General features: G+C 39.1%; 1 protein-coding gene across 10 annotated transcripts in view; it reads right to left on the bottom strand.

Moving 5' to 3' along the window:
- mast4 (microtubule associated serine/threonine kinase family member 4) overlaps nucleotides 1–25,962 on the bottom strand; it is a 131,151-nt gene that overhangs the window by 14,703 nt on the left and 90,486 nt on the right. For 6 of the 10 annotated variants that reach the window (XM_050053696.1, XM_050053700.1, XM_050053701.1 and 3 more), the window contains 19 exons: nucleotides 20,852–20,940; nucleotides 18,345–18,414; nucleotides 18,026–18,046; nucleotides 17,511–17,589; nucleotides 14,995–15,149; nucleotides 14,825–14,900; nucleotides 14,525–14,734; nucleotides 13,743–13,844; nucleotides 12,838–12,970; nucleotides 9,227–9,288; nucleotides 9,010–9,101; nucleotides 8,561–8,769; nucleotides 8,313–8,451; nucleotides 7,637–7,769; nucleotides 7,372–7,537; nucleotides 4,021–4,122; nucleotides 3,241–3,363; nucleotides 934–1,043; nucleotides 157–278 (listed from right to left, as the gene is read on the bottom strand). In XM_050053696.1, the coding sequence (XP_049909653.1) occupies nucleotides 157–278; nucleotides 934–1,043; nucleotides 3,241–3,363; nucleotides 4,021–4,122; nucleotides 7,372–7,537; nucleotides 7,637–7,769; nucleotides 8,313–8,451; nucleotides 8,561–8,769; nucleotides 9,010–9,101; nucleotides 9,227–9,288; nucleotides 12,838–12,970; nucleotides 13,743–13,844; nucleotides 14,525–14,734; nucleotides 14,825–14,900; nucleotides 14,995–15,149; nucleotides 17,511–17,589; nucleotides 18,026–18,046; nucleotides 18,345–18,414; nucleotides 20,852–20,940 (2,193 nt within the window). Of the gene's footprint in view, nucleotides 1–156; nucleotides 279–933; nucleotides 1,044–3,240; nucleotides 3,364–4,020; nucleotides 4,123–7,371; nucleotides 7,538–7,636; nucleotides 7,770–8,312; nucleotides 8,452–8,560; nucleotides 8,770–9,009; nucleotides 9,102–9,226; nucleotides 9,289–12,837; nucleotides 12,971–13,742; nucleotides 13,845–14,524; nucleotides 14,735–14,824; nucleotides 14,901–14,994; nucleotides 15,150–17,510; nucleotides 17,590–18,025; nucleotides 18,047–18,344; nucleotides 18,415–20,117; nucleotides 20,229–20,851; nucleotides 20,941–25,962 lie in introns of those variants that run through there. The other 4 variants (XM_050053697.1, XM_050053698.1, XM_050053699.1 and 1 more) reach the window with 4 other exon arrangements.

Genomic DNA, 25,962 nt, shown 5'->3' with positions numbered 1-25,962 from the left:
GTCTCTCCACATACCAAAACAAGATTTATTTTACTATTTCTGTTTGTAAGCAAAAAAGGTCTTTTCACCTGCACTGAGGTGCATATTTAATCTCTTCTACATACAGTATGGCGTTAATGTGCAGAGTGCTTTAATGAAGCTGAGTGTCAAGCATACATTTCAGCAAAGTCTGGCGTCCAGCTGAGAGAGTCAACAGTCAGTGGGCTCTCGCTCTTCTTCCCCTCCGTCTCTCCCTTCTCCTCCAGGTGCCCACGGGACAAATCCAGGCTGCTGTAAACCTGACAACCACACAGAGACTATGATTCACTTCACTGCATGCGGGCTGTGAAAGGCAAAATACTGTTTTAAAACACACTGGCAGGTTCAGAATAAGCTACAAAGAACGGCTGAAAAAGTAATGGTCCAGGGTTTTTAACAATTAAAATGAAGAGGACACCAGAAACACTGTGCTCTCCGTGTTAATGCAGACTTCATCATATCTTAACAGCCTGGAGTTTTAGGTGCTGCTAAGGAAAAAAGATTCAGTGTAGCTCCACACTTCCTCTGAGACGCCCCGCTGCTTTTTGAGACACTGTAATGCTTTGTTTTGATGTGAGAGGGGAGCATACTGCAATGCAGCACAACAATGACTCCCAGCTTGTATGACTGTATTGTGTTCCACATACAAAAAAAAAACACAGATCTGATTTGCAAGCGGAAAATATATGCAAAGCCGAAATGTATGTTTAATACTGTAGGGGTAAAGGGACAGCGGGTTGTGTTTTCTAGACACACATTTCCATATGAAATAACACTTGCTCTTGCTTTCTTTCCCATGAGAAAAGCAGCAGGACAGACGAGGGCATCAACTCATTTACATTACTAACATCTTTGGCAGTAATGATCATGTATACATGTTACTCTGAGAAATTTGAGGGGAGATTAAGGACAAACCTTTGAGAATCTGTGAGAACAAGAGGAGAACTGCCGCAGCTCCACATTGAAGTCTTCATCATTCGTATCGTCTTCCTCTGTCTCCAGGTGATGGTATCTCTCGGAGCGAGCTGGGGATGATGAGAGCTTTACATTTCACATGTTGTTGTTTTTTTTTTTTGCTTTTTTTAAAAACCATTTAGTTATTACAGGTTATTTTAAGTGTTACAAGGTTTAAAGAAGAAGAAAGGGGATTTAGAATAGATTTGAAGCCCAGGTTTTTCAGTTCTCACTCACTTAATTTATTTAGTATTAAGTTTTGTGCAATTTAAAATGATTTTTGCCTGTAAGTCTGCAGGATGTCATCACAAACAATTATTAAGACAAGTACTGACAAGGAAATATTGTATTTTTTTGTATTTTGTCAATCCTATTATTATTTATTTGCTTTCTGCTAGTTGGGATTATCCTGTTCTGAGTTTTGGAGCTACAGTTGAGAAGGAAATATAATGTTGCAATGGGCTCAGTGAGTTAGCTGTGTCCTGTTTGTTTCAGCCTATATTTGTTTACATTTCAGAATATTTCAGCCCCTAGTTGTGGAAACGTTTTCCCCATTCTGCATCCCCATTCTTTTTTTCCCTTTAATTATATCCTCACTGTTAATAAAAAGTAGAAACACCCTGTTCATGTAATATTCATTTCGGTTTATGTTATGACCAGCAGTTTGAATTATTTCAACTTTGTTTCTAAGAAATCATGTTTTGTCTGTCATTATGGTATAGTGGACGGTCTAAATACCCAGGACCCTCAGCCCCTGTTACCATGAAGAGGAGACAAGTCAGACATATGATTAAAAATCTAAAATGCTTTTTTCGTTACAGTTGTGAGCAAAACACGGCAGCATAGTTGCTTATTTCACCCACAATTGACCAAGAAGTTAAAGGGGACCTATTATTCCATATTTTCGGCCATATATATAAAACTGCATTGATAGATGTTCATATTAAAAATAGCCAAAGTTTTAAATAATGAGGTAAACATATGTAAAAGTAATCTCGGTGAGCAAAAACCTCAGGCTTCAAACTGCTCTGAATACTCAGCTTCCAACATTTTTTTCTACTTTGGCTAAAAGATGACATCAGCTCATGACGGATTTCTTTATATGGTCATCTGCTCCAAGCTACTGCAAGTGTTTATGTCACATAGCCAGCTCTGATACATGTAGCTACATGCTAAGGGAAACATGTAATCTTGGTTGCCGATGTTGTTAATTTCTCCTGGATCGTATTGCTGCTGTCTGGTTGTGTTTGCAAGCTTTTATCAACTTAAACTTAAACTTGACTTTGTCCCTAAAGGGCAATTAGTTGCACAGCGGCTAAAAACACATAAAAAGACACGAGAGAACACATGAGGATATAAATACTCAAAAACCGGTGGGAGGTGGGGAGAACCAAATAAAGTGAGCTGAAACAACAGTGGACACTGGAATACAGCCATTACAATGTAAAATAAATGAATAAATAAATAATTGGTGATTTTCAACGGATAACGATTGCTATACACAGCCACTCCCCGGCTGCAAGTACACTGTTACATGTAGCTACATGCTAATTGCTGTGTGTTGTGTTACACCTGTTATTTATTCATTTTATGTGCATTCCTTCTGGAAAATTGTTAACAAGGACTATGCTAATATCAGGGAACCATGTCATCTTGCTTGTGAATGTTGTTAATTTCTCCCTGATTTCAGATCATACTCCTGCTGGAACATGTCCAGTTGCGTTGAGAAGCTTTTATTAACCTGAAATACAAGTATGAACCTGAAAATGAGCACAATAGGTTCTCTTCAAAAGTGAAGTGATTCATGCTCCAGATTGTGTTTTCAGTTTTCTTAACCCTGTCATCTTCAACTTCTGACCATCATTAGTGGTGTACAAAACAGAACTTTAAAATTGGTGGTTGGATGTTTGTTGCCAAAATGCACCTTGTCAGTCACAGCCAACTTCTACATCAATATGCTGAAGTACCTTCAACTTCATAATCAAAGAAAGAGATATTTTCTAACACAGTTGCTAATGTTTTGTAATAATGATTATGGTTCATGGAGATCCGAGCCATAGAAGTGCTCCATGTAACACTGTCTCAATGAGAGTTTTACTTCCAGAACCAGTTGCGCTCAGAATAGCAAATACAAAACTTTCTAACATGATGACTATGAGGCAACATCATATGATATCAGGAGTGCATTATTTTAATGATTTCTAAGCTGATCTCTGGATGTGTATCTGCTATCGACACGTGAAAAATAATACACTGTAAAAAACTCACTGTCAAAGTAGCTGGTGTCATCTTCTGACTCCAGCTGTGGAATAAACTCAGCCTTCTGTCTCAGCAGACCGTTCCAGTCCAGGTTGTGGAAAAATGGATGCTGCTTCACTTCAGCAGCTCCACCTGCAGATGGAACAATTACAAGTGAATACTTTGTCTGAATACAAATTTCAGGAAAAAATGCTAAAACTGCTAGTGAAGAAAACACGAGGAACTGGCAGTGAAAGGTTCAGTTAGACACAGGAGGTGAAGAAACGCTTACACTATGTTTTCCTTTCCCCTAGTGGCTGCAGGCCAAAGCGATATCATGGCCATAAATTATGCAGCACAATTTCCTGCCTGTGACCTTTGGTGGAATAGCAGGAGACTTTGTGAATGGCAGCCTGGTAAGGGGAGATCTAGATGAACAAGGAGGTCCAGATGTCCCCGGACTGAACTGGCTACATGCATCCCTCTGATTAAAAGCCTTTGTCCCAGGTCATGGTCACTTTTACAGTCCACAAATCGACACAGTCTTAGTGCCTGATCATGCATGGAATTAGATTCATGGACTGGCAAAGGAAATAATTGCAATTGATCAAAGGAAAGAGGTGACGAGGCCACGGGATAAACTGCTCCGCCGTTGGATGACCTCAATTTCTTCCCCGGTGACTTGGAATAATGAGCGGTGCTGAGGTGGCACTAAGGGTCACATGAGAATTTATGGTGGTCTGCTGTGCCTGTCTGGTCCTAACCGAGTTACTGGCTGTGCCACAGTGTCTTTGCTCTTTGCGCTTGTACCTGTGCCCATCCTTTCCAGAGGATTCTGTCGAAGGAGCAAGGTGATGAGCTCCTGAGAGTCAAGAGGTGGGGCGTCTTCTCCCTCAGGCCAGTTGATCTCGTCTGGAAACACACAATCAATGCAATAACTTTGAATTAAACAATACTCCTACATACAAGCAGCCCAAGCTCCATTACTGAGTTGGAAAACATCAGGCTTTGCTTAGGAAACATATAGTTTCTGAGAAACATAACTGCAACACAAAAAGTAAAAAAACAAACCAGAACAAATTAATGAGGAGATAAACATGAGGAGTTGCTTTAATGCCTTAAACCACATGAATTGCAAACTTAATGGTCAATATCCTGAGAAGGAGACATTCCTGTTAGTTCACAATGCATAATAAGCTATTTGCATTTAGCAATCCAAAAAGGTGATAGATGCAGAGAAACTGATGATGAACAAGCTCCCAGGCACGGACAGGCCATCGGAAAGTTCAAGAACTTGGGACTATGTTCCCCAACCCCTTTCTTAACATCTTATTTTAAAAACCAAATCTAATCACACATGTATCCTTTCACTAGCTTCACCAAGTCCATCACTACCTCTTCCCGTCAGCTTGATCTGGGCTGTTTGAATGCTTTTACCACAACTGTCAGTGTATGGGTGCACTTTAGTTGTAGCATCGGCTGATTTGACCACAGAGATGCAAGTGACGGCTGGCTTGACTGCAGTAACTTATAGAATGTGCCCTACAGGCGACTCATTGGCTCCCTGCGGGCGACCACTTATGGGCACTGTCTTAGCAACCCCTGATAAGGCAGATGATATCTGATGGCCAGAACAGCAATTAAAATGATTTGTTAAGCACTTGCTCAGTGTAAACATTGTGTACTTTGTGTGAATATGTGATGTGAATATAGTGTGCTCCTGTGGACAGAGTCTGCTGGATCTAATTTACTTGTGTGTTTAAACACTGTTAACTGTTTTCCAATATTTCAAATAACTCTGTGATGCAGACTATTGAGTCAAATTAGGTGTCAGGTGATTATTACATTAATTCAGCTTTGAATTTTTTCTTTCTGTAAACACAAACATGGGGAGAAAAACCTTGGAATAATATTTTTATTGTTTTACATATTAGCCTAAAACAAACAATACAGTTAATGATTTATTGATCAGCAAACATGTTCTGTCAGTTTGAATCTGGTGTATCAAATTGGGGCTGCTTGACAGCAAAATCCTGGGCTGCTTTTTGTTAGTCCGCCTCTGCAAGCTCTAGTTTTGAGGTAAGACAGCTCACACTGTTACTGCATGTTGGTTGCTGTTAAACAAATCATGCAAATGTTTGTCAGGCTCTACAAACAAGTCTGTTGACTTGCTATGAGTTAAGAGTGTCAGTGAGTGACTTGGTGACACAACACCCTGGCAATGAGTCTTCTAACTCCAAGCTGCAGCTCTGGCAATTTGGATGCTGCACTTGGCCATATTGCATTTTCGATAATATTTTGATTAACTGTGCAGCCCTAATCTGTGTTGTCCCTACAAACATAAAGCTATGTCAGATTTATTTTGTTGTTATTCTACTACTGAATCGCCCAGCTGTGATCCACTAAGGCTGACATTTGCAACACTTCTCTGATGTTCTCCTTTCAAAATAGCTTCACCAGCAAAGTCAGACAAAACAGTTGTGAGGTGTAAGCCTTATGTTGAATGAGACAATTTACATGTGCTCTAGCTTTCAGTGAAAAGCCTCATGGATAAGCAATGAAAAGGGGAGCAAAGCCTGTCTGTGCCATGCTGATTGTCTGCTCCGTGCACCATTTGTCCCCATTTTAATCAAATTTGGGAGGGGAGCTATGAATATGTATGTGCGGCCTGAGGCCACGGTGGCATGCATTCAGTGTGTTCAGGCCCCTTTAATTAACAGTCACTCTCAGAGGCTTGGTACAATTTGATTGAGAGCATGGCAAATCAGTCATGGCATGCCATTCATTTCCATGCCACAGATAGAGGCTGTTATCTAACAACTCCAAATAACACAATTCATCTGAGCCGCACACCGCTGACTAGATAAAAGCTCTTGTTTTCAAGATTAAGATTTTCTATGTGCTCCTGTCACCATGACACCACGAGAAGAGAACGAAGTAACATCATGAGAATTATTAAAACTTCACTTGCCGTGTAAAGTCAAGCTGAATCCTTTTACTGCCATCTGTTTTGCTACCGGCCCTCAGGGAAATCTCAGCCTTCAATAAATTGAGAAATATGCCCACCAACTAATTCCATGTGGTCACTATGTAAATGTTTAATTCATATTTGAATGAGATTTGGGAATTCCTACTCATGTGCTCAACAGAATCTACAAGCCAGATGCTGTGAATCCTTTGAAATTGTGTCTGCTAACATTTTATATTCCATAAACTGACACAAAGCATTTATTTTATTCTTTAAACACAAACAATGGAAAAGCTTAAAAAATACGGCAGTAATGGGTTTTTGCTTATGATAAAAAAAAAATGGATTCCTAATTAAAATTGCATGCTATGCAATGTAATTACAAGATTGCATGTAATCAGTGGTGGAATAAAGATATTTCACTCAGGTCAAGCAAAAGTTCTGCAAAATCTCACTTTGAATAAGTCTTTCACTGCTGGAAAGATGGTCTTTTCATAAAACTGGGCTGCCTGTGCAGTAGAAAGCTGCAAATACTTTTGAAATTGGTGCTATATGACCAGAGAAAACAGGGAAAAGGACTGTGGCATTTGCTTTTGCTCAAGATGTAGAAAACCTACAACTACCAGAATGCACTGGACCAGAGCAATTAACGCTCTCACTGTCAGATGTCATAATGCAAACTTGTTTGTTCTAACACAGGATACAATGTGGCAGCCTGTTAGTAACAAACAATCTAGCAAAACAGTGCGCTGAAATATGTTTCTGAAAACATTATCGGTAAGAAATAGGCAATACTGTAACAGAAACTTCTCAAATGTAGTGGATAGAAGTATGAAGTGCAAAAGACAGAAACATTTAAGTCAAGTATAAGTAACTCAGATTTGAACTTTAGTACAGTATTTCAGTAAATGTACTTAGTTATCTTACACCATTGCATGTAATGTAGTGATCTCTACAACTTTTAATTAGTTGAGGAAAATAATTAACTCATTTTGTGGGTGAGGTATTCCTTTAGATTAGCAAGGAAATCTGTTTGCATTGAAGGCTAGCTGATAGCGTTGGACTGAGGATCACACATCTATCAGAAAGGTTTGAGCAGCAGTCACTGTTTGGCAAACATATTATCAGAATATCATGGAAACTTCTTAATGGTTTTTAATTATCATGTGAGAAGAAATGGAGGAAACACTGACCACTGATAACTTGTCCGAACAGCTCCTCTGGTGTGTCTCCAAAAAAAGGCACACAGCCCACAAGGAACTCGTAGAGGATGATGCCCATTGCCCACCAGTCCACCGGCTTTCCATAGCCTTGTCTCAGAATGACCTCTGGTGCAATATACTCTGGGGTTCCACATACCTTTATAGAAAAAAAAAAGACAATAAATATTTAAACATGATGAGGTGTGTGGAAATATACATAGACATATGCTTAAATTGTCAGTTAAAAAAGATTTACCTGCTTATCAGAGAACTCCCTGGCATCTTTCTCTATATGTCCCTCGTACAGGTTAGTGGTCATGTTCATCAGCCCAACTTTGGATAACCCAAAATCTGTCAGCTTAATGTGTCCCATAGATGTAACCAGCAAACTGTAAGGAAGACAGGTGGGCAGGGGGAGGACAAGAGGAAGAGGATGGAAACACTAAATAGACAATAGAAACACTAAATAGACAACAGACTGTGATAATGAAAAAGAATAGTCAGCAAGCATTTAGGTAGTAAAGCCTCCAGACAGGGATCATTATGAAGGACTGCACAGGTTACTTGTATTCCAAGAATCGTTGGTGGTATTTGTTGTATTATAAAATAAAATACTGACAGCCGTGGAGGAAGTATCAGATCCTTTACTTCAGTAACGGTGGTAATACCACAATGTAAAAAGTAGAACCATTCATGCAACATTAACTTAAGTAAACGTAAATAAATATGGAGAAAATGTACTTAAAATATCTGTTAATATCTAGCAGGAGACGAGCAAATAAAACCAGTTATTTTGCACACTGGGAAAACAAAACAATGATACAAAAGATGCTACAGTGCTCTGTAAAGGTATAGAGGACTGCAGAGACAGCTGAGTCTCTGTGGGTTCTTCCCTGCAGTTCGAGCTACTATTGTTAATATAAAAATCTCACTTGTCTGGTTTGAGGTCCCTGTGGACAATGCCATAGTTGTGGAGATATTCCAGAGCCAGCACTGTCTCTGCAAAGTACATCCTGGCCATATCCACAGGCAGGGGGCCCATGTTTTTCAAAAGGGTGGCACAGTCTCCACCTGTAAACATCAATGACGAGATGTGATTGAGAGGACACACGAGAGACATTGTTCAAAGTGCTTTCTTTCAGCTGCAGCACTATGCACTTAAAAAATACAAGCTGCTGACCTTCAACATACTCCATGACCATACACAGGTGCCGCCGCGTCTCAAAGGAGCAGTACATGGACACCACAAAAGGGTTTTCAGCAAAGGTAAGGATGTCTCTCTCCACAAAGGCCTGCTGTATCTGATTCCTCAACATCAGGTTCTGCTTGTTGATCTTTTTCATGGCAAACCGCTGCTTCGTCTCCTTGTGCCGAACCAGATAAACAGCTCTGTGGAATAAACAGTTTACCAGTCAGCTGGGGGAAATAACTGATCGTAAAACAGCTCCACTCGGAGGAAAATTTGCTATTATCATCTTGTGGAAACAGAGTGGGAAAGGGAAATATGCAAAAGAGATAACTGAAAACAGGAGACGAAAAAGTCAGTTTGAATGGCTTTTTTGCTGGGGCTGAAACAAACCATCTATCACCAGAGATGAGATAATCGGATATAGAATAAGATGTCCTCACCCGTAGGCACCATTGCTGATGAGTTTTGTCATCTCGAAGTCCAATTCACAAGGTTTACGCCGGCACCTCAAGGCTGTGCTGAGGCTCTGAGACTAGGAGCAGGAAAAGAGACAAATACCATAACAAATCAAAGATAAAATCTGTACTTAGCTGATACACCTGCGGTAGAGATGGATAGAGTAGATCAATACAAAAAAATCAATTTCTGAGTGCTTACAGAGTCATCTGTTTCTGGTGTTTCTGCAATCCCACTGTCACAGCTGGTCAGCTGAGCGATTTCTACAGAAGGAAATGAAGAAAAAAGAAAAAGGTTTTTAGTGAAGTATAAATTTCTAACTTCATGTGAAGCCTATGAACAGCAGCGGAAGAAGTATTCAGGTTCTTTACTGAGGCAAAAATACTAATACCACACTGAAAATACTCCACTACCAGTAAAAGTCCTGCATAAAAGTATGCATCACCAAAATGTACTTAAAATACTTAAAGTAAATGTACTCTAAAATGGTTCCTGTCAGTGATTTCCTATTACATCTGATGTTTTTTTGGATTTATGTTACAGCTGCATTAATGTGTATGTGACATTTTACTGCTGTAGATGTTTAAGGCGGCTCTTATTTTAACTCCTCTATATACTGTTGGGTAGTTTTATCTACAGCACTGCATCATATTCTACAAGGTCATCGTATGTTTGTAGCGTGGCTGCCCTGTGAGAACCATGTATCCCTAAAACGTCAATTTTTCAAGGTGCCAGAAAAAACACAGGGTATTTACAGAGTTTATTTAGCATAAAGAAGTATTTCGCTGCTGAAAAGGCGGTCTTTTCATAAAACTAGGCTGTTAATGCAGTAGTAAGACACAAATCCTTTTTTGATTGGTGTCACATGAACAGAGAAAACAGAGAAAAAGGGCTGTGGCATTTGCTTTTGCTCAAAAGTCAGAAAACAACAAATAACAGAACACACTGCGCCGCACCTGACCAATAAATTCCTCGCACTGGTGGTGGATGTAATGTAAGCCTGTCTGTTTGGCCATAGGAAACAATATTGCGGCCAGCTAGTGACAAACAACCTCATATTACAAATAAACCGTAAGCTAAAATGTGTTTGTGGAAACATCTGTGGCGAGAAATAGGCAACAGTAACAGTAACAGAATCTTGGTTCATATTTGATCAGCACTGATTCGTTTTTCCGTCATTTTTTTTTCATCCTTTGTTTTTACAATACAGGAAATAGTATGGCGCCCACTTCCTGTTCACAAACTCTTGTTATACAGCCAAACCGTGAACTTAAATATGTTCTAAAAACATTTTATGTGAGAAAAGGCTATACAGTAACATAATCTTGGTTCATATTTGATCAACACTGCCTAGTTTTACACTTTGATCAGAGTTTGAGAGAGAAAGAGAGATCTTTCTTGATCTGCTTCGATACTCATCTGCCCTCAGTGTCAAGCATACAAGAATGTGGAAGTGCTATCTGCAGTCTGAGCAAAGGTCCTAAAGCCAGCCCAAATTGCTGGGAGAATTTTTGGCTGGGAGATGAGTAGGGCGATCTGGGCAATGGAAAGATGGAGGGAAGTGTACCACAGCATTTACACATACTACCCACACTGTTATGATACAAAGCTGGTTGAAAATCAGCAAAGTTTCCCGTTGAGAAGTAGGAGAATTTTCTCAACACATAAAGAAACACTTAACCCTTCAGTTTATCACAGACATTTTAACATCAACACAGCTGGAGGGAAGAGAAACTTTGACTTGAAATGTTACTGTCAGATAAATGTAGTGAAGTAAACAGTACAATATTTACCTTTGACATGTATTAGTGCATCAGTATAAAATTACCAATGTAAATACTCAAGTAAATTACAAGTGACTCGAATTTGTTCTTAAGTACAGTGCTTCAGTAAATGTACTTATTTACATTCTACTGCTGACGATGAAAATGTTCTGCAGCGCAGTTTTTGCAACAAAGGTAACTGAAATGCTGAGAAATCAAGACCTATAAACAAAGCAAAAAACAGCAGTCTTTATTAACCTATTAGGTTTGAGGTGCTGACTCCAAGATAATCTGAATTGAGAATAAATGGGGCGGAAATCAGATGTGGCAACACAAACACATGTCTAACACCATTTTGAAAATCACCACTCCAGAACAAGTGCTCATTATAAACCACCTTGCATCTTGTAGGTTTTTTCTGTGTTTGTGTGTGTTTGTGTGAAATCATGCCAAAGTCCATGTGTGTAATTTCACAGGGGGGTGTTTGTCTTGTCCCTAGAGAGCCTGTAAACACATTTCCACTGCTATTTAACATCTGTCCTTCCTTGTAAGGTTTGCTTCAGGCGCACAAGACGCTGGGCAAACGAAACACAGGAGGTGCTCGGGGGAAATGAATGGAGAGATTGGCTGATGAGCCAGCCTGTGTGGATCTGTGTAAGGTCTGTGGGGAGGCCATTCCTTTCTAATTAGTCATAATGAATGTTGTTTGTTACTGAATCTGGAGAGACAGAGGGTCATTAGAAAAGACGGTCTGTTCAGTGCAGGACATGAGTCAAGAGTATCTTTGTCTTTTAGTTCTTTCATTCCTTCACAGCCTCACCACAACAGTTACCCTGTATTTATATTTACTGCATCACCGAGACAATACTTAAGAAGCAGGTTCTGCAATACTCAGTACTTAAATGGAACTGAACAAGATACGTATGTGATAAAGACACAGATACTTCTAGAAATACATTTTGCTCCTTTTTTCTTAGAAAACCTTTAAGAAAAAGAAACTACATGATTCTCTACCCAAATAATGCTGGAAAAAAATAAATGAAATACATTAATAGTAGAATACCTAAACCTGTCCCAATATCTGTAACTAATTCATGGTCTTTAGGTGTATTTCTGAGGAGTGTCAGCAGTTCTAACTATGGTTGCAATATTCCAGCAATAATCAAAACAGAAACTTTTCATGGGAATTAACAGGAATTTAGGGTAAATAAAAGTAATAAAATGTATTATTTACCGTGTTATATGCAGAAAGAAACAAACCTGTTACCATATCGTAAGCAGAAATAATTGTTAACCCCTCTAACAGAGATTAAAAAATAAACAATTTAGTTGTGTTTAAAGGATCAGTGTGTAAGATTTAGTGACATCTAGTGGTGAGGTAGCAGAATGCAACCAACTGAAACTTCTCCTGCGTGCCAGACAGGTAGGAGCGCTATGGTGGCCAATGTGAGTGGCCCTGCTTAGAGCCAGTGTTTGGCATGTCTCTTCTGGGCTACTGTAGAAACAACATGGCAGACTCTGTGGAAGAGGATCCGCTGTATGCAGATATAAATGGCTCATTTGTAGGTAACAAAAACAAAATGATTCTTATTTTCAGAAAATTATACATGAATGAAAACATAGTAATGAATATTTTACGCCATTTCTGCCACTTTATGCCCCTAAATCATACACACTGAAACTTAACTTTGATTGAATGACTTGACTCATTTAACATGAAACATGCCTCTCATCCTGATTTTAAGTGTATTTTCCTATAAAATAACTTCACTATTGAGAGATTTAATTTTCATATTAGAAAATGAATTAAAATGATTTTTTAAATTTTTTTTTCTAACTTCCCTTTGACCATACCCAGACCCATTGCAACCCTAGGTATACTTTGAACCAAAACATGCCATAAGACCTAGTCATTTTATGTGTGTTTTCCCCTTAAAAGTTAGTTCAGTATTAAAAGTTACCCATAATGTAATGACCCTTTGCAACCTTAGGTTTAACCAAAGTTGTTTGGTTCTATCACCACTGATGATGACCATAAAGCTCCTGTACCTTCCAGAGGATCTCTTGTGAGTCCCAGCTGGCTGATGATGTAACGGGGGATGTCTGTTTTGATGCCCTGGCCCTCTTTAGCATGTCCTTCAGCAGCCTCCAAAAGGTGGTAAAATTCTTCTGGGTCAAACTCCTGGAGAACACAACAGCAGCATGCTTTAGTATATTTACACGTTTAAGACAACACTGCACAATTTAATGAAGGTAAACAACAAATCTGTACTTTATGTACCAGGAGCTGGTGTTTTTGTAGTTTTACTTGGTTTCACTCTGGTTCAGACACACTCACAGATGGCTTTTATGACTCTCAGTGTATAGTGTGAAGCTTGGATGAATAATGACACTATAATAGATTGTCAAGATAGGGAAACACACCTTTCATACTGTTCTAACCCCGTTCACATTACACACTCATCTGATACATTGTTAGTATCAAAAACCTATACTGATTATATAGCTGCTTTAACCTTTATTTAACCTGGACACTGGTAAAGAATGTGAAGGATGTAGTCAGCTAAAGTAATTTTGGGACCAGTGGTAGGTTTGAAGTGTTGCCTGAAAGATAATCTGACTTTTATACAAAAAACAAAACAAAACAAAACTTTGCATCTTCTATGTTTTTTTTCCCTGTGTATGCATGTTTAACCTGTGGTTTGCCGTTAGTGGTCAATTGACAAAGGTTGACAAAGTCCCAGCAAATATATTACAGTACATTCAATATTTTGTAAAAAATATATTGTTTCAAAAAAGGGAACCTTGAGCATTTTTTACTTTAACCATCATGAACTAACAGACTAAGACTAAAGATACAAACATCAAATGCAAACACTAATAATTGTAAACATACGCAAAACATGAAGAATATACAGAATATTTCAGTGGCTGTTTAGTGACATGAAACATACCAGACATTCCAGCAGTCGAGCAGGTCGGGCAATGATGATGAGGATCTTCTTCACCAGCTCTCTGATGAAGTTTACTTCCTCGCTTTCTGATCTCTCTGTGGACTACACAGCAAAATACAAGTTATCCGTTTTTTTATATATTATGGTAGACAGGTCAGAGTGAGGTACTGTCCAAAGGCTGTTTGTGCTTCTTGTGTCCTACCAGCACATTAAAGCGCTAAATATTGGATTAAAAAAATTAATACCCAGTGATCTTTAAAAAACCCAAAAGGTCATTTCATAACACTTACTGTCCAGAAGGTATTTACAGAATTCTTATTCAGAAATGACATATGCCATTGTTCATTTAATATGTGAAACACAATTAAAAATGTTATTACCTGTCATATTGTTATATAATGTTTCTTTCACAAAATGTTACAAAATACAACATTAAGATGTTGGTTGTGTATTCCAAAAACAAGCAAGAACACATAATCTTCAGACACCTGGATTAGGAAATAACATTTATAATTTGAGAAGCAGGTTTCAAACTTTTTCTTCATCCAGGCGGCTACAAAAATCAGATTATTCATTTCCGACAAAGTCAGATGCTAAGACCTGTGACTTAAGAGTAATATGATAATTAAGAAACACAAATTGAGGGAAGGTTCTCCTGCTGTTAAGATCTAAATCTGCGCTTTTGTAACACCACAGTTTCATTCAAAATCTCTGTAAGAAACTAAGATTTATTGGTGCACTGTCTTTGAAAACATCTCTGTGATTTCTGAAGACCCACTCACCTCCTGAACAAGCCTCTCCAGCTTGTCAGTGAGCTCGCAGAAGTAGCTGGAGGTGATGAGTCCTAGCCGGCTCTTCTCTAGACAGTCACGGGCCAGTTCAATTATCTGGTGGTGGGCAAAGCCGAGCACACCATCTGCCAAAGGGAGGACGCTCTCTGGAGAGTTGCTGCGGATTATGTCCTGAATCTTCTCCTCCATCTGAGCTGTAGCCTGCAGGAAGATGGGAAGGTGTCAGTTAGGTAATGCATGAGATAATTAATGGCCAGACTCGGCTGTAGTAAACATATTGTGAGCCCTTACCCTTGGAAACCGCTCCTTGTAGACGTGATTCATCATGATAATCTCATGGTCGTAACATGATGGAGACCTTCCAGGGCTGAAAAATAATTAGACTAAAATTAGTGCCTGAGTAGCACCAATGGTATGCATGACCACATGAGGATGATGTTAATGTAGAAGTAAACAAATACCTGAGACTTCGTGAGCGGGGTCGCATGGTTGTAGCTCTGCGGCATTCATCCCCGGAGATGCTCTCAGTGCAGAAGTGCTTGGAGAGGAAGTGCAGTTCGTCAGGCGTAGGCTGGAAGGGCAGCTGGTGCAGCTTCTCCTGTGATGAACAGGATGACTGGAAATGAAACACATATATATTCAACATGAAAAGAAAAAAAAAGATGGCATTTTTTGTGTGTGGATAAAAAGAAAAATAACACGCTGACAGATAATGTTGTTTTGGCAGTTTACCCTTATGTATTTGCCAAATTTAGAGGGACAGTTTGACATATTGGGGAGTGTGCTTTTTTTTGCGTTCCATCCAATATTTAGATGAAAAGATCAGTAATGCATTGATGTGAAACTGCAGCCAGGTGATGGTTAGCTCAAGTTAGCATAAAAACTGGAAGCAGGGGGGAAACAACTAGTCTGGCTCTGCTCAAAAGCAAAAAAAGAGAAAAGGTAAAATCACAACTAGCTATTTTTACATTTCACTTTTTTTGTACAAATAAAATGAACAAGACGTGTTTATCATTGAGATGCAGAGGTTCTGATAAGAAGAATTTTTTAACCTTTAGACAGAGATATGCTAGCTGTTTTCCTCTGTTTACAGTCTTCATATTATATTGTATAGACATAAAATTGGTATTGTTCTTCTCATCTAACTCTTAGCGAGAAAGAAAATCAGTGTAGTTGAAAATGATGAAACACAATGATCAAACTATTCCTTTGAAGCATCCTAAATATGGAAATATAGTATGCAAACAACTTAGCAGCAGACAAAACACCTGCTGACAGACTTATATTTGCAGTTTACTGCAAATAAAGTTTATTCAACAAATCAAACTGTTGTAATGAGTAACTCAGCTACAAGTCTAAACCCTTACCAAATATCTAGCACAATCTCTAATATGACTCTACTCGTGATTCATGTTTCACCAGAGAGACAAGGACATGTTTCCTTCCACAGATGGTGTGAATAGCCGGAAAAGCACTACACAACCAAATACCAAACAAAACAAAAACACAGCATCAATGCAAACGATTTTTAATCCCCATGACACTTTGTAATTCCTGTAAATGCAAGTTAGGTATTTACATGTATTGTATGTACACGCTCTGTGTGCTTCCTATAAACACAGATAAATTATGTTTTGTTAGAGTGAAAGAGGGATACAGACAGAGGAACTAAACACAATAAGACAGAGGGAAATGTGTGTGGGGGTGTGTTTTTGTGTGTGTGCCTAATGTCAAAGACATGTTTACTGCAGAACAAATCTTTTAGCTTTCACACAGTGTGAATTGTAGTCACTCTGGTAAACCAGACACATAAAGAACAAATCCTGTGACAAATAGTGAACTTTACATTAAAGTCTTTTTAACTTTAGTTTGTTCTTCATGAGGACAGATTTGTCTTTGACCAACTTTCCATCTCCTTTGAATGAGCACATTTTTGTGCAAGAGCTGTGATTTTTATGGTAATGTACATAATAAACCATATCTTAATGACCTGTAGCAAGTTAAAGTTGAAGTCTGTTGATTTTGCCAGTTATAGTGGCAATTGTTGACAATAAATTCACTCAGCTGTGGGCGTCAATTGAATTGGCTAAAATAACAAGACAGAAATTTTGGCTGTTGCCTGGTTAATATTCTCCATCTCTGCATGTGACAGTATGAACTGTATGTGTTTTATTATTTTAATTCAATTTTATTTTAATATTTTATTTATTTACATTTATTACATATATATTTACACTCTTTATATTTGCACTTTTTTCTACTTTGTACTGCAACTGCTGCACAACAATTTCCTTCTACCTTATCTCATACCTCTATCATATGGTTGTTTTCAGCTTTTCACCTTAATGACTCTGAATTTAGACCTTCAAGATTTGGGTCTGTGAAACAGTTGCTCCTGTCAATCTTTATCAATGTCATGGTTATATTATATATTATAGTATTTAAGTAACCTCATAATGTTGAATAGAAAACTTGGTTGACATGTAGAAGTTGACCTTTCTCTAACTGAAAAGCCTGGGAGGGAAGTCAACAACAAGCACAGGCATTATTATCAGCCGCAAAAGTGGGGCTGGTATTGTTTTCACCTTGTGTGTGTGGGTGTGTGTCATCATGGTGACATGTGGTCAGAAAGAAACCTACCGTAGTGAGAACAACTACAGAAGCTGTTTTGAGTATTTTGCCAGGTGTCTGTCTGTCTGTCTGTCTGTCTGTCTGTCTGTCTGTCTCTGTCTGTCTGTCTGTGGACAGATTTTGTCTCTGTGATAGTGTCACAACCACGCAAGATGCATGATCGTGATGCTGAATAGAAAATAATGAAAATATTAGTCCAAAACATTTGACTTAACCTATTCAATCTTACTTTTAACTACTCTGTTATGTTGATATATTTCATTATGTTTAGCTGACATGGATTAGCTTGGCCTGTTTTATGTCTTGACCCCAGCTGTGTCAGTTTGGGTGAGTGCATGATTCTTACAGAGACAGTGGAGCTGGGCGTGTTGGTTCCATATCCAGAGGACGGCAGGGAGGCCAATGACCAGCGGCGACCATCAGTCCTGTCACACAATTGCAAAGACAGAGAATCGTCACACACTTCAACACACACACGTCTGACATTGAATCCCATAAATAAACAATAAATTACAATGCTATTCAGTGTAAATAATCTGTCTTTGTTTAAAGACACGTTTGCAAAATTATCTTTAGAAACATGACCAAGTCATAACTTCCATGTTTGTATTCAAAACATGTAAATTTACTACAATCCTGATGATCACATGGTTGCTATTGTTCAAAAGTGTTCCATTAGTCAGACGAGACAGAAAAGCAGAAATAAGACAAACAATAACTGAATGTTGAACTGAAGCTGAAATTATGTTTAAGAAAGTTATGATGAGACAAACTAATGAATTGTATGAACTATAAAATGTGTTCAGACAAATATAGGGTAATGAAAATTCAAGGGCAAATGAAAGCCTAACATAAAGTTACCTGTCTGCTCTGTGGCAATGACTGTGGATTATAATAAAAAACATAATTACATGATATCATGTTGAGAAATGGTATAAAATGAATAACATATTGATGCTGTTTTTGAAATCAAAAATAGACTTAAGAAGCTGAACAATTACACTTGTGCTGGCAAAGAAAATATTAACATCTTTATTGGCCGTCGCTGTTGAATGGCTACAAATCAGAGAACAGCATACTCTATTTATTTTAAGAATCTGTATCTGACAAGTTTCCCTCTGGTCTTTACTGGCTGATTTGTTTAACTGCAAATCAAGTAAATATCCATGGTTGTGTATACCTTCGTGCAAAGGAGAAATGAGCAGAGGCACTGGGAGAGAAATTTCTAGGACTGTCTTGTGGGCTTGTTCCTGCGAGAAAAACACAAAGAAAAAACAAATTTAAGGAGGGAAATCATCCTGCAAGCAAAACAATAAGACTGGATTCCAATTTCAATTTGCACTCATAACAAAGACTGATTAACTGCAATAAACCAGATATGGCTGCATAATCACAGATCAGAGTCAACATTGCACGCGTGTTTGATGTCTGGTCATTTTACCCCTTGAAATCTTCCTCAAAAGATTAAGACTGTATAAAAATCAGAGGAAACACTTATTCTTGTTTATTAAAATTCAGGAGATGGGCAAGCTACAGCCAATCCAAGTAAAATAGTTAGTGCTACAGAAAGTTTAATGAAAACCAACTAGGGCTGCAACTAAACACACTTTTCATTATTCAGTGACATGCAAATTACTGTCTTTATTAATCATTTGGTCTATAAAATGTCAGAAAAAAGTAAAAATAAAATGTCCCTGAAAATTTCCTAAAGCCCAAGGTGTTTTCTCGACCAAACCCAAAGATATCAATTTACTGTCCAACATAGTTTCCCCTTTTTTCTGTTGATCAACTAAACATTTCAGCTATAAAAGCAACAGCAAGTCATAAAACTATAAAGTTCTAGTTTTATTTGTACCATAACAGACATTTAAAGAGGTAAGAAGTTTATAGAGGCTGTTTTAAAGAGGTAAAGAAATGATTTCAAGTAAAAAATGTAACTTTAGCCCTTAGCAAAATAAACTAAATAAAAACAGATATATAAGAAAGTTATATGGCCTTTATTTTCTGTATGTATTTGTTTATGTTTTATCAAGGGTTTAACCTGAGCCAAATGCATGCAACAATATTTTTTTAATGCAATATTATTAAACAATATGCAAGTTCAGGAATCGCAATCTGTATCAGGGAGGAAGAAATGGTACTGAAACATGTCTAGTAGAATTGTCTACCACCCACTGACACTTCTAAAGCCCTAAGCTAACCATCAGCATACTGAAGTAGTAGGTTTAGAGGACAGTTGCTTCAGTGCACTGGTTTTGTAAGAGTTAGAAACAAGGTCAGCAACAAGGTAAACTAAATACACCCAGAGGTCATTCCAGTATCATTTTCATCAACAGCATATTCACTGAATGCACACTGTTGTATTTTCCAGCCAACCAGAAAACCTGTTTGTCAAATGTCATCTCTCTTCCTGCCTTCCACTTGTTATGGCCAATTTGTTTTTGAAGGCCTCCCAGCATGCCAAAATGCGTCTGAATGTCAAACATGTGATGCCTAAACCTAGCATTGTACAATGTAGTTTAATACTCTCTTCTCACTGATCCTAAATGGTTAAACTTCTGAGACACGTAGTGACAGTTGTAAACCTAAAAAGCCTGACAGGCACATAACTTATGAAAACTGCCTTGATGTTGCTATAAAAACTCAAGTGCAAGGAAGAAAAAGGGCTGGTCTTTTATGTCGCTTTTACTAAAGTGCAGCTTAAACTTCAGTTTATTTAAAGTGCACATCACAAAGAGTCTCTGCACCCTTCACAGGTCAAAATACAATATTAGAAACACACAACTATGAAAGTTTATGATTAAAAATGCGCACACACACACACACACACACACACACACACACACACACACACACACACACACAGGTGTAACACCAGGATTTAGGTATGGAACCAGTGTATACTTCAGTTGCACGAGAGCTGTAAATGGAAATAAAAAAATGTTTTTCCTACCTCTGGCAGCAATATTACGACTGAGCCACAGTGTGAGGTCATCCCAGTGCTGAACACATTCATTTGCAAGAATATTGTGATTTTCTGAGTCCATCTTGAAGATGGGGGGCCCCTTTCATTAAGTTAAAATACAGACTGAACACTGAGAGTTGCGGCTCTAACTCTGCTGACCAATGGCAGGAAATAAAACGCCCTGTGGTAAGCGAGGCCTGCCCTCCCTCTGCTCCTGTGCATTTCCTCTCTGCAGGCCAGCACTTCCTCACCCAGCACAATCACTGCCCTTCAACCCACCACTCTACAATTTAATTTTCACCCAAACACCACAGAGCTGACCTCATACTGTAATAACACTTCAATGACTACTTTTAGTGCTTTGCTTTCTCTCATTGCTTTCTGTGCCAGACCCCTGCATTTATACTGTTTAAAGACAGTCAACAATATTCAATATGTACATTAACTCTACTTCTGTTCATTTAATAACATCAGTATCATATGAGGGTGCCACATATGCGCTGGTTTAAAGCTATAAAGAGGAAATCACAGGAGAATTACACAACTTCTTACAAAGGCTTTGCATTTCCCTGTGTTGTTTTCCAAATTACTTTATTTTGCATTAAACAATGGACTGCATTCCTCTTTGAGAACATTGTGGATTAATGGCTCCCCCTCTGTGCAGGAAAGGGTGAACACACATTCATTAATAGACTATGCCCATGTACTGTACATACACTTACCTGTTAGAGATGAGAGGGGAGAATGAGGTCGGGGTAAACCTGAAGACTGACCGCTTCCTATCAGGCTTTTTCTGTTGCTCGTTCTGCAGCTGTAAAACCACAGAGTCAAATATTAGGCAGTGGCACTGGACAAATTACTGATCACATATTTCCTTATTGACAGCAGGCAAAAATCTCAACTCATATGCCTTTACTGTTTTAACTTTTTTATGTTACATATGCTCCTCATTGTAGTATTTGTATTTTGATTTGCACATCTTCTCTCTGTCTTTCCCTCACTGCAATTAAGCATAGTACATAGGTCAAACCCTCTGTCTTTGTGTTGTTTTTTGTCAGGTGTTGTAAAGGGGAAAAAAGGAAAACATATCATTTTCTATCAGAATTTGTGAACCTTCAAAAATATTATAAAATTTCAAAACTTGACAGTACTGTCCAGAAAGTCTTATTAATGAATTGTAAAGTTGAAAAACATTGAAATTCTACAGTTTAAATGACCTAAATTAAGAAAAAAAAAATTTCAGCAGTGATTAAAAATTTCACACTCAGATATTATTTTGCTTAAAGCCTCAGGGCCGTATTCACAAAGAATGAACTGTGGCCGCTGATAGCACCTTGAATTGCACTTCACTTGCACCTGCAGTTTGCTCCGTCTTAACGTCCTATTCACAAAGGATATTGCCCTAATGATATACCAGCGCAAACACGCCCACAAAGTTTGGCTGCTGGGTGCAGTTTGCCCCCTGATTGCAATTAGCCACATGGCATGGCATGGTAAGTGTTTGGCAAAGTACTGGATACTGTATACCCTCATGTAGTGATGTCTGCTGGTGAGTCAGTCTAACAGTGTCGGATGGGTTGAGGCTGTGGATTTGACCAAGTTTGACCACTTTATCACTATTCCCTCTCACTTGTAGCTGTTTTTTCGTTATCTTTTGAATTTAATATGAATTATGGAACCGTTTTTGTTCACGTTTGTTTCCCCCGTTTCGTAAAATAAATTATTGAAAGTTGCTTTTGAAGTGCGTGACAGAAGTGCGTTTTGAGAACGACCGCAGACTGTCACCTGTTCAACGCATCAATATCTTCGGATGCCATTAAAGTAATAATGATTATAATAATAATGTCAAAATATTATTTACAGACTGATTTAACAGACGATCACTGCTGCCACGATCACTGGAAAGTCTGGGCGAGAGGCTTCCACAGAGGAGCGCCCAGTTTGCACCAGCTTTCTAAAGACGTTATTTACTTCACTCAAACTGCGTGTGGCTATTAGCGCTGGTGTTAGTGAATTAGACGTTGTTTATCAATGAGGCTCATTTGCATAGAAAGGGGCATTTTTTGCACCAAATATATGCATATTACCTCATTTAAATGCAAATAACACCGGAGCACCGAGACACAATCTGCTTGGCAGCGCAGTTAGTGGAGCATTTCACCCTCTGCGCGTGCTTTGTGAATTAGACGGTATCTGTTTGCTCCATTTTTACCGGTTTAGTGGCCGCAAAAGCCACACAATCCTTTTGTGAATTCAGCCCTCAGTGTGTAAAAATGGTGAGTAACAGTGACATCAGCGGTCAAATTCTAGATTGCAGGGCTCACAGTGACATCAGCGGTCAAATTCTAGATTGCAGGGCTCACTCGTGCTCACTCGCTCACCCCTCCCGTTGGGTAAGTGACGGTGGCCTCGTAGGACAGAGAGCCTTGTGCAGACAGCAGAGATGGCATCATCCACGAGTTTATCAAGTTTTTCAGGAGTAGGCCTATCTAGCGATGAGGTGAATATTTATTTAGGAATCTAAACCATGTTACGATATTGTAGCGACCCTGCAGTAAATGTTCCGTTATAATGTCAATGTTCTGTGAGTTAATGGCATGTTTGGGATTGAATGAGTATAAGTAGGGGGGCGGGTTGCGAGTGTGATGGGGATGAGAGCTGTGTGAGTGCGGGTGCTGGTGTGTGTATGAGCGAGCTGGAGGAGAGAGCAGGAGTGCACAGTTGGAGTTACAACTAAGTTCTTGTTTGTTGGTTGTTTTGGCGTAGTAACGGCCAACAGTAACCTGTACTGTTCAGTAATAAACAGTGGTTTGCCGAATAACTGCGTCATCCTTTCCACACGTCCTGGCGGACGCTACAATATGTTATAGCTTACCAGTGAGATATAGGTTATCTGTGAGATATAACGTTATGTTAGGAGCGTTTTATTTCTGATTGTTTTGGTAACACGAGCAAACATTAGCACAGTAATGCTAAAATAACACGTTTTATGTGATAGTCACGGCACAGTGCGGCAAATATAGGTTGGTACAATTATAATATATGCGTTTCCAGTGTGGCGATGCAAGAAGGCAGCCTCCAGCATACCGCGCCCTGCCTGTGTATATATAGAGAATCCAGCATACCGCGCCCTGCCTGTGTATATATAGAGAAATCATTCTAAGCCTATGAGAAAGCTTCCCTTTGTATGTGAATTGCATTACACTTTAGTAAATATATATTTATGAAAGCAATAGTTGATATTTGCTAATAAACAACCACGTAAATTACACATTGTAAAATCAAATTCCTCCTCCACAAAGTCGAAGTCTGGCAAAAAGTCAGCCATTATTCTATAAATCTTTCATAAAATAAATGAATGAACTTTTCAGGCTACTGTCCAGTTCTGCCTTCCAGCTGTTGCTGCTTGTTCTCGTGAGATTTCAGGCACGGTATGAGATCGCTGCTTGTTCTCGCGATATTTCGGCCGCGCTTTGGAAAGCAGAGCTAAATGGTAAACAAACATGGCACCACACTGGTAAGGTAAGACAACACGTTTACATGTCATTTTCTATATGTTCTCTGACATTTATCCTAACGATATGAGGCGGTCTTTGTGGGGAAAAAAGTTTGTTTAGTGGACTAACTTTGCACTTAGTAAGTTAACTTAAGTATGCCCTTTCACTTACGTTTTAACAGGTCTGACGCTACTATGCGCCCCGGCTGTATCTAGGCTAACGGCTAACATGCTAACTATTATTTCACTATTATGTCACTAGTCACTTGAAACAAATTTAGGACGATAGGAGACAGGGAGTATGAATTGTCTTGACGAGGTTTTTAACACAATGCTGGCTGAGGCAGTCAGCAGCTAATGGTGCTAACTCCATAGCGCTAAACAATAGCTGTGTTCGAAATCGCTCCCTATCACGGATATAGTGCACTATATAGTGTGTTCGCCATTTTGTAGTGTTGTTCGAATTCTCCGCAGTTAATTTCATTCACTATATAGTGGACTATAAAATACCCACAATGCACAGCAAATGTGAGTGAACAAACAATGTACCCTACATTTTACTCCCGTATACCACAATGCAATGCGGTTGGCCTTTGCCAGAAGAGAAGAAGAAGAAGAACTGCAAAGATGGCACAAAAAGAAAAGAAACGAATAGGATGCTAGCCGGTAACGTTAGCTCACGAGCTAACAATAGCCACTTAGCTCGCACAAGCCAGGTAGCTTGTAGCTCATGCACTATTGTGGGCTATTACAGCTCACAATGCAGACACACAACCGTAGCTGACAAAACCAAACGTCCACACCATTGACATTTCAACAATTTATTGACAAAAAGTACAACCACCATACAGTTCGATCATCCTCAAAGTGCCCGGTTTGTTTACATGATGCTCGGCTCGTCCACTTGCGTCACGGGAGTATGCGGCGCAGCTACTGACGCAACAACGTTCAGAAAATTTCAGTTAGTGTCCGAAATCTCGTTCAGTCGTTCCCCATGTAGTGCACCATATAGTAAACACGAAATAGGGAATAGTGAGTGAGTGAGTGGACGGTTTCGAACACAGCTACTGGCAACAGTGCTGACAAAGCTAACGGAAGCCTCTTTCACACTGCCTGTTCAAGGCAATGCCATAATGTTAATCGCCGTTACCTTTCTTTATAAAAGGTATGACTGTGGAACGGGGGACCAGAGTTGACTCGCCTTTGACCGGCAGTGGAGGTAGTTACAGCACCAAATCGATGTCTTTATAAAAAGGACAGCTGGCAAGACGGGACAATGGATGGGATGAGTGTGACGTTTTGACGATGCATTTAGCAGCAAACTCAAAGAAGAACAGAGGCCAAAAATGTCCGTAAATTGGAAGAAGAGAGAGAGGAAGCAAGAAGAGGATGAGATCCACGGTCATATAATATGGTTGGTAAATGATTGTTTTTGCCACGTTATGCCGTTACTATTGTTTAAAAAGTACTGCCTAACGTGTTTGGTATATGTTACACTAGAGGCAAACACTGTTGTGTTACAAGTCACTCCCATAACACCCATAACACCCGTCATGCCTGTTCTGGTTCCAGGGTGCTGTCAAGCTGCCATTGTTTGGTTCTGTATGAACTTGCAAAGCAACGTAAAGGATGGACTTGCAGCGGCTCTATAGCACAATCTCTGTGTAAAAAGGGCCGGTGTTAACCAGGGGGGAACCAGAGGGTGGTCACTACGTTTCCGCGATGACTTGGACCCGATATCAGCGGAAACTGTGGTAGCAGTTGTGATGTTGGTGGGATACACATATGCATTGACATGATGACGTGGCCTGATCGGCTCACCACAACAAAGAACAGAGAAGTTTGGATTACAGCACACACAGAGGTAGAATGACATCATTCTCCGTTCAGGTTGCCATCACTCCACTCTACCTTTACACAGCAATCTGTGGTTTGCTGCTATATTAGTGCTCTGAATGTCACATACAGAACCTTTATTACGGCCTTTCTTTGCTTCCATAGGTACTGTAACTTCTCATTACATTTGTGTCAACAGCTTAATTCTATCACCTGTGTCATCTATCTATCTATTTTTTTCTCTCTGTGGAAACAAAATCAAGAGATATTACTGACAACACAATCTTAAAGGGCCAGTGTGTAAAATGGGTTGAAAACAGTGACATCAGTGGTCAAATTCTAGATTGCAGGGCTCACTCGCTCACCCCTCCCATCGGGTAAATGACGGTGGCCTCGTAGGGACAAAAAGCCTTGCGCAGACACAAGTTTTTCAGGAGTAGGTCTATCTACGAGGTAAATGTTTATTTAGAAATCTAAACCATGTTACGATATTGTAATGAA

The sequence above is a fragment of the Epinephelus moara genome, chromosome 9 (assembly GCF_006386435.1).
Source record: "Epinephelus moara isolate mb chromosome 9, YSFRI_EMoa_1.0, whole genome shotgun sequence".
NCBI classification, from domain to species: domain Eukaryota; kingdom Metazoa; phylum Chordata; class Actinopteri; order Perciformes; family Serranidae; genus Epinephelus; species Epinephelus moara.
This window is presented reverse-complemented; position numbering and strand designations above follow the sequence as displayed.